Genomic DNA, 13,904 nt, shown 5'->3' on the forward strand with positions numbered 1-13,904 from the left:
AGAAATAAAAGAATATGAATATATATAGAAGTAAATCATTATGATTATGGCATCTAATCCACAATTTAAAATTTTTAATTCCTTATATCCCTATATTCCTTATATATATATTTATTTATTTCATGTTTCATTTCTTTCTTCTAAAAAAAATAAAACTACTGTCTTAATAATAGGAAGTAAATTACATCATATGGTGCACTCATCATGTCATCTAATCCACAATTTAAAAAAATAGTTATATTCTATATGATTTAACAGTAGGCTATATCCGAATATATATTTTTTTTACTGTCCCAGTAAAAACTCTCGCTTAATTAACATGCCTTTTCCACATCTACCCGTACCTGAATTTTAGTCCCTTTATTTCTATATCCCTACAAGTCTGATAGCTGAAGCACTTCTATTAGCTCTTTTAAAATATAGCCTATATATATAGTATTTCCATCATTCCGGTGCCTCCATCCATCCCCAGTGTGTGCCCATAGAGGAAATGTCGTGCTCAAAATTGTGTTTTATTAATGTAACATGCCCCCTTTAGTGACGGAACAATGTTGTATGATCAACATGGCGTAGACGGAGCACAGTTTAACGGTATAGAGCAGGTGGGGTTTTTGTTCTCGTCGTGTAACGGGACACAGGACGCGGGGGTGAGCCGCGTATCGCGCGCTTGCGTGCGTCAGAGAGGACGTGGTAGGACAGCTGGAGCGCGCCGCCCGCACCAAGAGCAATAACAGCATTTTCAGCCACATCGCTCGATTTACGCCATGCATATAACACGAGAAAATGAAACGGGACTGGTACGGCAGAGAATGTAAGATATTTGTCGTGTATCTGATCTCCTAATGCTTCCTATAATTTACGACTAACAAGATTTGGGACGTTGCTACACAGTCGCCAGGTAAGAATAAATCGCTTTTCACTAGCGGGACATGCATAATTGTTTTAATATTTCATGTATCGATACGCTAGTGTCTTTGACGCGCGTCCTTCGTGTGACGGACCGCAATAGCATCTTTCGGCGCGCAGCGACGTAATGACTTGGAGGATCCTTTGCATTGTGTTATCCATCGCCTGTGAGTGTGAACGATGCCGACAAACAAGCGATCGCCGACTTCACGTAAAAAACAAATCGGTCTTCTTCCGTAAAAAAATGACGTTCGGTTCAGTGCGAATCCATGCGAATTACGCGCGGATGATGTATTTGTCTCAGCGTGAATGTGAACGCGACATGTGATTGAGTGAAAAAAATAATAATGAAATATCATATTCTGTTATCCACGGCCTCCCATTGCTTTATTAACCAACGGTCTAAGAGAAAATTTGTTTTGAATGTCGACTAATTACAGCTTTACGCGCAATATTAACGCCAGCAAACCCCGCTGATTAAGAGGTGCGGACCTTCTCGGGTCTGCATTCCATCAGAGCTCTGACGGGCTCAGGATCGAGCTTATAGAGTAAGAATTGAGTTGATGGGCTATGGTGTTTTTAGACATCACATGCCATAGACGTTTGCATGTCTCAGTTACACATTTCCTTAGCTCAAGATGTAGTTTTAAAAAAAAATATTTGTGAAAAATCAAAATAATCCGTGTTGAAAATCTGAACTGTCTGAGGTTACATATTTTTCCTTAGCAATCATTCATCACTATAAATAGTTTCTTTCAGCTCAGTGTATGAATAGGCTGCAGTGACGTAAATTAAACCCACTGTTTGCCAGTTGGTTACTAGGGTAACTGACAGAAAGATGACATGCAACATTAGAAATATGTTTTTTTTTTTGGCTCAGTCTTTTTGCTTTCATGAGTATATAGCTGATGACATTCTCTCACTAAAGGCCTGTTCACACAATTGCCAATAACTATAATGATAATAATAATGCTAAAAGTTTTAATAATTGTTATAATTCTAGTTGTCCACACTACAGTTACAATGAAAATGACACAGGGGAACAATATTATTGAAATAATGTTCTGATTTTTTTTTTTCACGGTTGAATGAAAAGACATTGACAGCATATCATAATCTTTAAAGAGCATTTAAAGTGGGAGGTGGCATAACTGCAGCAATTGCTTAGAAGAAACAGAACAATATTGTGTGTTAATGTGGACTCTAGCATAGTTAGCATTTTTATCTTTAGTCATTGTTTTGGTGTGAACGGGTAGTTTGGCTTTCGTTTTCAAAAAACTGAACTTATGACATATGCATGTTGCATTTATGAGATAAAAATGTTAAATTAGGACATTGAAAGTCATAATTATGAGACAAAAATTAACTGACAAAATGTTGACAATGTAAAAACTTATTATAGTTATAGTTATGTATTAGTATTTCATAATTTTACTTTTTTCATATAATTATTAATTTTTATGTGTTAATATGGTTTACCAAAGTCTATATATTTTAATCTTATGGGGCTTGGGTCATAAATGTATAGGCTATAAAATGATGTCATGACAATGCTGATTAGTTGTTGGCGCCACAAAAAATGTAAATATACAGGTGCATATCAGAAAATTTGAATATGGGGAAAAAGTTAATTTTTTTCTTGTAACTTATTTCAAAAAGTGAAACTTTCATTTATTTTAGATTACATAAAGTAAAACACTTCAAAGGTTTTTTGTTTTAATTTTGATGATTAGAGCTTACAGCTCATGAAAGTAAAAAATCAGTATCTGAAAATATTAGAATATTTCCTAATAGTCCAGGTGATATGTGCAAAATTTGAGACGATATGTTCACGTTTTCATAAAAGCATGAAATTTGGTACACGTGTATAGTTTGCGGCTCTAAACAGAAATGGAGCCATCACAAAAACATCTCGTGGTTGCCATGGCGACCATTTTACTTTCCTCCATAACCAAATGATGTATTTTGTGTCATATCTCCTGACCCAAACATGATAACACAGAAAAGGTGATGTCTAATCCCTCAAGGATTACAATGATACCATATACAGCAACATAAACTGTTCAGGTGAAGAGTTAATGGTGAAATCAGCAATGTAAGAAGGAAATAACAGTATCACAGCATTTACAAAAGTCCATATTATGGCTATTATTTTTTTCTTTCTTTGATAATTAACTCATATTTTATTCAGTAGTACAATAAAAGGATGCTTTAATTAATTAATTATTAATTTGTTACATTTAGCACTTTTCTGGGTACTCAAAGCGCTTTACATGGGAGGGGGAATCTCAATCTCAACTGTGCAGCATCCACCTAAATGACGTGACAGCAGCCATATTGCGCCAGAACGCCCACCACACACCAGCTAAATAATATTTTATTCAGTAGTACAATAAAAGATTGTTTTCAAGAATGCAATAATTTATTTCAGAGATATAAAAAAATATAATTTCAAGTAAGTGTACTTTTCCTTACCTCTCAGGTAGAGTAAGGTGGGTAGGTTTCCAATACATTCTTGTTTTCTCTCTCAACAATACTCTAACATCACATGCAAATGGCAACACAATCTTGCTAAACTGCGTCCTATCTGCTGCACCTCTGTCATTTTCTCTGGGTCTCTGGAATTGTCAGTCAGCTGTCAACAAACTTCCTTCTGACCATTGCTTCTCAGTCTACTCTTAGTATCTTGGGCTTGACTGTGACCTGGATTTGTCCAGAAGACTCTGCAACCCCTGCTGTTCTCTCTAACAACTAAGGAAAAAATATGATCTTATTGAAAGAGAACAACTGCACACTCACTTAAGCATAGGCTATTTATTATGCTTAAGTGAGTGTGCGGTTGTTCTCTTTCGATTAGTCCATTTTAACTTCATGTCAAGACAATATCTGTCTAGACAGGCCAGTGCATACTACCGCTTCTAACCTAAAAAGTTGCCCCATGTATCATCATCTTTACTGGAATTTTGCTGAGCAGTCTTTTGGGTGGCTCACCAATGTAATAGATTTCTCTAATATAAAAAAATAATAGCCATAATATGGACTTTTGTAAATGCTGTGATACGGTGATGTTCATTGCTGATTTCATCATTAACTCTTCACTTGAACAGTTTATATGTATATGGTATCATTGTAATCCTTGACCATCAAAACATAGGGGTAGACATAACCTTTTCTGTGTTATTATGTTTCGTTGAATACATAATCTGGTTATGGCGGAAAGTAAAATGGTCGCCATGGCAACCACAAGGTGTTTTTGCAATAGCTCCATTTCTGAAAATGTTTAGGGCCGCAAACTATACAAGTGTACCAAATTTCATGCTTTTATGAAAAAGTGATTTTTTTTCCACATATCAACTGGACTATAAGATCAATCAAAAAAAGGATTTGCAAAAGTTCAAGTTCTTTAAAGTATGTTCATTTATGCTCTCAATGGTTGGTCGGGGCTCCTTTAGCACAAATTCCAGCACCAGTGAGGTGTGGCATGGAAGTGATCAGCCTGTGGCTCTGCTGAGGCACTATTAAACCTTCAGCTCGTCTGGATTGTTGGATCGACTGTTTCTCATCTTTCTCTTGAAAATATCCCATAGATTCTATATGGGGTTCAGGTCAGGCATGTTGGCTGGCCAATCAAGCACAGTAATATCATGGTCAGAAAAGCACTTGGAAGTGGTTTTGACACTGTGGGCAGGTGCTAAAGTCCTGCTGGAAAAGGAAATCAGCATCTCCTTAAAGCTTTTCAGCAGAAGGAAGCATGAAGTGCTCTAAAATCTCCTGGTAGATGGCTGCATTGACTTTGGACTTAATAAAACACAATGGACCAACACCAGCAGATGTCAAGGCATCCCAAATCATCACTGACTGTGGAAACTTCACACTGGACTTCAAGCAGCTTGGATTCTGTGCCTCTCCAGTCTTCAGACCTTGATTTCCAAATGAAAAGCTACATTTACTTTAATCTGAAAAGAGGACTTTGGACCACTGAGCAACAGTCCAGTTCTTTTTCTCCTTAGCCCAGGTAAGACGCTTCTGACGTTGTCTCTGGTTCAGAAGTGACTTGGTAGCCCTTTTCTTGAAGACGTCTGAGCGTGGTGACTCTTGATGCACTGACTCCAGCTTCATTCCACTCCTTGTGAAACTCTCCCAAGTGTTTGAATGGGCTTTGCTTGATAGTATTCTCAAGCTTGCGGTCATCCCTGTTGCTTGTGCACCTATTCCTACCCAAATTCTTCCTTCCAGTCAACTTTGCATTTAATATGCTTTGATACAGCACTCCTTGAACAGCCATCCCTTTCAGTAATGACCCTCTGTGACTGTGACCCTCTTTGTGGAGGGCGTCAATGTTCGTCTTCTGGACCATTGCCAAGTCAGCAGTCTTCCCCATTATTGTGGTTTCAAAGAACAAGAGATACCCAGAATTTATACTGTCATTTATAAGGTCATTTATTGAAACTCAAATGTAAATATTCTAATATTTTGAGATACTGATTTTTGACTTTCATGAGCTGTACACGCTCTGATCATCAAAATAAATAAAAAAATAAGAAAAAAACTTTTGAAGTGTTTTACTTAACATGTAATGAATCTAAAATATATAAAAGTTTCACTTTTTGAAATAAGTTACAAGAAAAAATTGACTTTTTCTCCATATTCTAATTTTCTGAGATGCACCTGTATGCTTCCCTAGTACATATCCTGAGCTGTGATTCACAATTTTAACACCACTACAGAAAATAGAAACAACAAAAATCTGCATCTACCTTAATATACTTTTTGCTTGCAAAGGGCTTATGGGAATAAATGGCTAAATTTAATGGTTTTTGAATGGAGAAGGTGGTGTAGTTACTACAGTCTACCAGCAGGGGCGAAGTAGCCCACAAAAAATAATCAAACTCAATTTTTTTAAAGTTCTGTATCAGTATTAACTGCCTGTTTAACTAAATGTTACATAGCTGAAATCTAGTAGCTGTTCATATATTGATACAGTGTCTAGATTTTTTTATTGTAATTGTGTCTGTGGAAAGGACAGAAAGTACAGAAATTGTATCTCATCCAGCCATTTATTTATCTTCACTCTCACTGTTATTTTTAATATGACTGATCCATTGTACTCAAAATCACATTGCATCACTCAGTCTTGTGCATTAACTCCAATGGATAGGATTTATTAAGCCTCTTTATAAAATGCCTGACCTTAACATTTGATCAGAGTTTTACTATAAGAAGAAAAAAAATAGAATATGAGAGGTATAAGGCCTTGACAAAACATCCTAAATATTTAAAACTGCGTCATATGCTGCCGGCAAACCAAAGAAGTCTTTAGTAAGAGGCTCATCTGGTCTCTGTTCATCTGAGTGATAATCATTACTGCTAATTCAGAAGTACCATTGAATTTTAGTAGAATGAAAAGTAGATGTGAGCATCTTCAAGCACTTAAATGCAGACAAAGTTCTCTGTTAATCAGACCGCATTGGTCTGGTTTGTGTATATTGATCTGTCATGTGAAAATTAGGCATTTGCATAAATCTCTCTTGAGGCAGTCAGGAAGTGACCCGTCTCCAAATGCTGCAAGAATTCAGTAAGGTGCCAGAAATATCTGGTGTGATCTTGAGTTCAATGGCTGCTTCACAGCAAGATAAATGAGTCATTAATAGATGACCTTGATGCTGATGGCAGCAGAGACCGTCCTACTCAATTGACAAAGGCACACAGGCATACACTCTCATGTATTTACACACACACACACACACACACACACACACACAAACAGAAACATTCAAATAAGGAAAATGCTGATCGTTTTCTTTCCATCCTCTCCACGTAAAGTATAATGTCAGGCAATCCTGTTACCAATAGTGTCATGTGTAGATCTCATGAAAACGGTTAAGAACCGTTTCATTCCTAAATCAAAATAAAGAAATCAGAAATTATATTTTGCTTTAACATTATGTCGTTAAAAATTATATGTGTGATTTCTGAGGTAGTGGCATCAAACTATAATTCCAAACACCCCTCCATCTCTTGTTGGTTAGAAAATCAGAGAGTCCTGCCTCAAACGTACATTACTGGTTGAGCCGATGTTGCTATATTGAGCTGGTCATGGAGGGTGCTCAGACAAACAGATCAATGTTTGATAGTGCCACAGAGCCACAGTGTTTATACTTTTGATGGAATAAACATAAGCTTACTTATCACCATAATTTTCATAGTTTAATGCAAAAAATTAGATGGTAGTATTTCTTGAACTGATTTAAAAAAAATATGCAGATTTATATATAATTTTCACTAGTATACAGTGTAACTTTGATCGCCCTCTGGTGGCTGGCTGCAGTACAGGTCATAAACCCCACCCTCTCCATGTAAACGAATGGGACTTGAGTCATAACAAAAAAATGAATTACACTTCCAATACAATTTTCCAAAATATGATTTTGGTTATTTAAGGTAGTTGTTATCGCGCCGATACTGTATATGTTCAATTGTTCGTTTTTGTGGTAAGTTTGATTTTAGCTAGTAATTTGATGCTATAAAAATGGGGCGTGTCGTTATGATTGATTGGGTCTGCGGGAGTTTGGGCGGGAGTTTGGTTCCGCGGCTCCGCCTCACGACTCTACTGCGCAGACTCGGGCTCCAAACGAATCTCTACTGCGCAGACTCGGGCTCCAAACGAATCTCTACTGCGCAGACTCGGGCTCCAAACGAATCTCTACTGCGCAGACTCGGGCTCCAAACGAATCTCTACGAATCTCTACTGCGCAGACTCGGGCTCCAAACCAATCTCTACTGCGCAGACTCGGGCTCCAAACGAATCTCTACGAATCTCTACTGCGCAGACTCGGGCTCCAAACCAATCTCTACGAATCTCTACTGCGCAGACTCGGGCTCCAAACGAATCTCTACGAATCTCTACTGCGCAGACTCGGGCTCCAAACGAATCTCTACTGCGCAGACTCGGGCTCCAAACCAATCTCTACGAATCTCTACTGCGCAGACTCGGGCTCCAAACCAATCTCTACGAATCTCTACTGCGCAGACTCGGGCTCCAAACGAATCTCTACTGCGCAGACTCGGGCTCCAAACCAATCTCTACGAATCTCTACTGCGCAGACTCGGGCTCCAAACGAATCTCTACTGCGCAGACTCGGGCTCCAAACGAATCTCCACTGCGCAGACTTGGGCTCCAAACCAATCTCTACGAATCTCTACTGCGCAGACTCGGGCTCCAAACGAATCTCTACGAATCTCTACTGCGCAGACTCGGGCTCCAAACGAATCTCTACTGCGCAGACTCGGGCTCCAAACGAATCTCCACTGCGCAGACTTGGGCTCCAAACCAATCTCTACGAATCTCTACTGCGCAGACTCGGGCTCCAAACGAATCTCTACGAATCTCTACTGCGCAGACTCGGGCTCCAAACGAATCTCTACTGCGCAGACTCGGGCTCCAAACGAATCTCTACGAATCTCTACTGCGCAGACTCGGGCTCCAAATGAATATCTACTGCGCATACTCGGGCTCCAAATGACGTCATTTACTCACAATGGCAGCGGCCATACTGAGATGTATTCGCTTCACTTTTCTATAATGGAAGGAAGCGGAGATGCGTCGTCCATCTTTTTTTACAGTCTATGGTTAAAACACACACGAGTTACAAAAACAGTCAGTTATGTCTGTGAAGGTAAACAGCTGGGAAATAAATTGCATGATTATTTTTAGATCTGTGTGGCAGCAGCATACAGTAAATAAATCAATAAATGCACTGCTCTTTTGTCTCCTCTGAGGCTGGGACTAAATAGTGTTCTGTGCTCGTCTGTGCAGCCAAAGGCAGAACAGTTAGCATGTTTTGCTCAATCTTTCACCATGGCATTAGAACTGCTACACCGCTGTTGCTTGTGGAATCAAAATGACGACGCAGCGGGTAGAAACTTGCAGATAAAGGGGCGGTAATATTATAATGAGATCCATTTGCCACGCCACAAAGGGAGCGGAATTAGACCCGCTCATTTTTTCAGAAGCTTGCAGAAAAAGGCTTACTAAAACAAAGTTACTGATTATAGCACTTAAAACCTGGAGAAGTCAGATTTTCATGATATGTCACCTTTAACTCTCTGCATATAATCACTTAACAACCCGTCTGCCAGCGCCATCTAGAGTTTCATGACTGAAATATATATAAATCTCAATCATAAGCACAGTATAATACTTAAGAGGGCACATTATATAATGCCATTCTAAAATGATGTCAATCACGATCACAAAACACCTTTGTAATTTCATATGAAAATAATAAAAATATATATATATTTTTAAATTAGTGTGTCAGTAGTGATGAAGTATAGCAATGTTTTAGTTATTAATTTTTTTTATTTAATAATTGCAAGACATTTTCATTAATTTTGTACAAAGATTGAATAAGCACTAGTTTTGCAATGAGTGGCTTTACATTTTCATTATTCATTATTAATGTTTTCATAATTATGTTTTGGGATACTGCTCTCTAATAGTTTGTATGTTATCGTATTTTCTGATTACGTGATGTTTCAGGGTAGGGCTAGGGGTAGACCTTCATGCTTACTTTTTCGTACAATTCACATCATAAAAATTCATACGAAATTGCCACCTCATGTGAGATTGGTTTGGAAGTACCAGTGCTAGTCTTACTTTCGGTCTAGTCCAATCAATCTATTAATGGAATAGTCTGAAAGATGTCTAGTTTAATGTCTGGAAATGAGAATGTTTACAGAATTTCTCTACATTTGTGAACCGCAAAAGATAAATATATTTATTGGATACACTGTCTTAATGTGCATGTGAACCAAATGAAACCTTTTTCCTTTTTCAGATCTCAGGGAATAATTGAGTCTTAACCGCCACATACCCCAACAAACCCAAGCAGCATGCCAGAGCAGAGTAACGATTACCAGGTGGTGGTGTTTGGAGCAGGGGGAGTGGGCAAGAGCTCCTTGGTTCTGCGCTTTGTTAAAGGCACCTTCAGGGACACCTACATCCCGACGGTGGAGGACACATACCGGCAGGTCATCAGCTGCGACAAGAGCGTATGCACTCTGGAGATCACAGACACCACTGGCAGCCACCAGTTTCCTGCTATGCAGCGTCTGTCCATCTCCAAAGGCCATGCCTTCATCCTGGTCTACTCCATCACCAGCAGGCAATCGCTGGAGGAGCTGAAGCCCATCTACCAGCAAGTGCTGGCCATCAAAGGTAACGTGGAGAACATCCCCATCATGCTTGTGGGTAATAAGAGCGACGAGACCCAGCGCGAGGTGGAGACCAAGGAGGGCGAAGCTCAAGCAAACATCTGGAAATGCGCGTTCATGGAAACATCAGCCAAGACCAACACCAACGTGAAGGAGCTTTTTCAGGAGCTCCTGAACCTGGATAAGAAGCGTGATATGAGTCTGAACATGCGCTCCAGCAAGCAGAGACGTGCAGACAAGCTGAAGGCCAAGTGCAGTGTGATGTAGGAGGCTGGATGCATCCATCACTCAACGTGTAACTGACTCCTCCAAATGTACATAAGTCCCTCACCTTAAAGGAACAGTACACACAAAATATGAAATTTCTGTCATCGTTTACTTATTGTCCTGCCAATTTAACCCATATGACTTTATTGTTTCCAGGGAAGACAAACAGAAATTTTAAAAGAATTGTACTGGCCGCACTTGTCCATGCAACCAAAATCCTTAAAAAAAAGTTGTCCATATTACTTGTGAGATACTGTATATTCCAAGTCTATAACTGTGTGTTGAATTTCAGAATCCTGATTCATTCAGACCAATGTTATGAACTGAATCAACTGATTCTTTGAGAAGACTTACATTAACATGCCAAACTGACCCAGGGTGAATGTAAAACTGTAAATGCCAGCAATTTTCCCACTGAGACCTGTAAGTCTTGGAAAAGAGCACTCTTTATATGGACCGTGCACCTTTATGATACATTGATGGTGCTTTTGCACCTTTTAGATTTTTATATTTCTTCTTTTTGAGTGAAGTAAGCAACACGAGAGTGAGCAAACGATGACAGAACTTTCTTTTTGGGTGAACTCTCCCTTTAACTCTCCATCCTTCTCAGTCTTAATCAGGTAATCTTTAGTGCGCATCCAAACGTCAACCATCTGCCTTCCCCTGTATGTTCTGGCTCCTGTAGTGACTCTGTGTAGTAGACTATAAGAGCTGACACAGGCAGCAGGGAGGACGTCCCACGATTCTCACACATGCTCTCTCTGCTGCTTTCTGTTGGCTTTTTATTGAATTCAAGACAGACCAAATCATCAATGTGGCCATTTTTATGTCAGGCTGTGTCTTTAACGGAAAGGTTTGGAAATGCAGACATAAATGTCTTGAACTGGTTCTGAATCGTATGGGATTCTCACCCACAGGAGGAAAAGGCCTGGGCACAGCTGAAGAGGCGACACTATCCGCTCTTCCAAATTACATTTACTATAGCAGCCAGTGATGTAACCTGGTATAACAGAGTAAAGTGCATAATGCATGTCTGATGATATAAAGTACCTTCATATTAAATGTGATTGAGATCTTTTCATCGAGAACAGAGCTATAACTTATTGAAGCACAGTGAATAAGTCCTAAATGTGATCATTTCTAAAAGCTATTTTTTCGTGATGGGGTGGGGTTCGGGGTGTCGATTGGTGTTTTATTTTACTCTGTTTTGTTTTTCAAGTGTTGATGGCACTCGAAAACCTTAATATATGCATTTCATCATCTTACTAAAACATATATCCTGTATGTGAAATCTATGTGTATTATGAGCACTAATGAAAACCCCTGTACAGCCCCTGTTTTTCTGTCAGTGTCTATATTTCCTCAGATTATTTAATTCCATTTGCTTTAGCAATACATGATATTAAAGCACTTTTAGAATCTTGAGCACATTCAAAACACAGAGCGTTAACCTTTACAAAAATGTTCTTGTCAAACACTCTGCGTTTACAACTTTACTGCACATTAAGTGTTTATTCAATAAATATTATGTGAGGGACCAGAAAAATAAAGAAGCACAAACAAAAGGGAAATAATTATTGCTTGTTTTCTTTTGTGTTTCTGAACATCTGTGTATAGTATAAAGTGACTCCAAAAGTATGCATATCTGAACTTCATTGCATTTAGATACAAAATATTAAACCATGTTTGAGCTATTAGACATTTATGAACCAACAGGACTCTGTGTGACTTAAATTATAATACATTACTACATTTTTAAGTAAGATACTTTCTGGGGCCACTGTAGATAAGGTTGCAGGTACTTACCACAATAAAAATATATTTTATATCAATGATGTGAACTCTCTGCCCTTATTATGTTACTGCAGTAGTAATGATGGATACTGAGGGGAATGAGTTTACCTGAAGATGCAGAAAGAGCATCTGTTGGATCATCTGCTCAGTCAGTCTGAAGATTTGACTGAAAGCGAAGCATTAATTAGCAGATGAAATAAAACAGATTTGTGTGTGAAGATATTGCTGGGTTGTGTCCGTGTGCTGTGTTTACAATTACAGAACCCTGCAGCATAACTGGTCTTCAACCAGTGCAAAAGAGCAGTGTTTTGACAGGTTTTCAGGTTTGAAAAAAATACCCTGACACCGCCCTCTGGTCGTGAAAAGAGGTATGTTGCAGTAAATGAAAATATTGGAAGAAAATGGTCCACAAGTAATGGTGCTTTTAGATCTACAAATATTAAAGTAACAATTAACAATTTAACAACAATTAAGATCTATTTATATAGATATTCTGCCAAAATATGAAAACATAAAAGGATGAAGAGATATTGTAATAGGCTAAGTCTTTTTATGGTTGAGAATTGTCTTAAGTCGCAACTTGTAATGATTTCAGTGCAGCTCCAGTGCCAACGCTTTGAATTCGATGACAAAAACATGTGGACATTGTGAACTGGTCAGTTATACAGTACCAGAGTTTCTATGCATTTGGAAAATCCATTAGAATCCATTAGACATCGTAGATATTTTTTAAATGGAAATTTTCCCCATGAGGCAAAAAGGTCATTAGGAGTCATTTGTTGCCACAGGAGGCAGTTTGAGCTCCATGTTATTGATTTGTTCACATGATCTTTATGGTTTCCTTTACATTATTTATTTGTAATTGATAATGAAGTTAAAAAAAAGGAAACACATGTTAAGTATGATTTTGTCCCACACATACAGTGGAGAACAATCTACAATTTTCTAAATTTCACTAATAATCACTGCTTAGTCCTATTTGAAATTATCCTAACAGATGTAAAAGCAGTTGTTTTAGACAAATTTCATGAGTTACATATATTCTGAAATACAGTATTAAAAATCAGAACACTTTCAGATACATCCAAGTTATTGGTGTTGATCTGGCACATTGTGCCAATTTCCTTAATTATCTGACAAACCCTAACTTACAGCCTAACTTTCCAGTTTTCACTGACTCTGCAAGATGGCGAGCCATTCTAAATTTACCAAAACCCATTGACAGCAGTTTGTCCAGATGAAGGCCAACAGCAGCCATAGCAAGAAAAGTTGGTCGCTCCAAATCTGTGATTTCTAGAATAATGCACCTATACAATGCCAGTAACAAGTCCTCCAAAAAGGCTGAGAACACTGAAATAATAAATGGCGCAGAGTCCTGATCTAAACCCAATTGAAATATCTGAAAAATCCTTGGGGACAAATTTGGGTGACCCATACTCGGAATTCGTGTATTTAACCCATCCAACGTGCACACACACAGCAGTGAACACACACACACCGTGAACATACACCCGGAGCAGTGGGCAGCCATTTATGCTGCGGCGCCCGGGGAGCAGTTGGGGGTTCGGTGCCTTGCTCAAGGGCACCTCAGTCGTGGTATTGAGGGTGGAGAGAGCGCTGGACCTCCACCTACAATCCCTGCCGGCCCGAGACTCAAACCCGCAACCTTTGGATTACGAGTCCGACTCTCTAACCATTAGGCCATGACTTCCAAATTGCAT

At 38.7% G+C, this 13,904-nt stretch overlaps 1 protein-coding gene across 1 annotated transcript; it reads left to right on the top strand.

Moving 5' to 3' along the window:
• The first annotated feature begins 663 nt into the window (after window positions 1-663).
• On the top strand, window positions 664-12,219 carry LOC306854906 (GTP-binding protein Di-Ras1-like). The gene is made up of 2 exons (XM_079393215.1): window positions 664-898; window positions 9,747-12,219. Exon 2 carries the CDS (start codon window positions 9,802-9,804, stop codon window positions 10,387-10,389), a length of 588 nt encoding a protein of 195 aa, XP_079249341.1. The 5' UTR covers window positions 664-898; window positions 9,747-9,801; the 3' UTR covers window positions 10,390-12,219.
• Window positions 12,220-13,904: the final 1,685 nt, after the last annotated feature.

This window comes from Barbus barbus, assembly GCF_936440315.1.
Source record: "Barbus barbus genome assembly, chromosome: 35".
Lineage (NCBI taxonomy): Eukaryota > Metazoa > Chordata > Actinopteri > Cypriniformes > Cyprinidae > Barbus > Barbus barbus.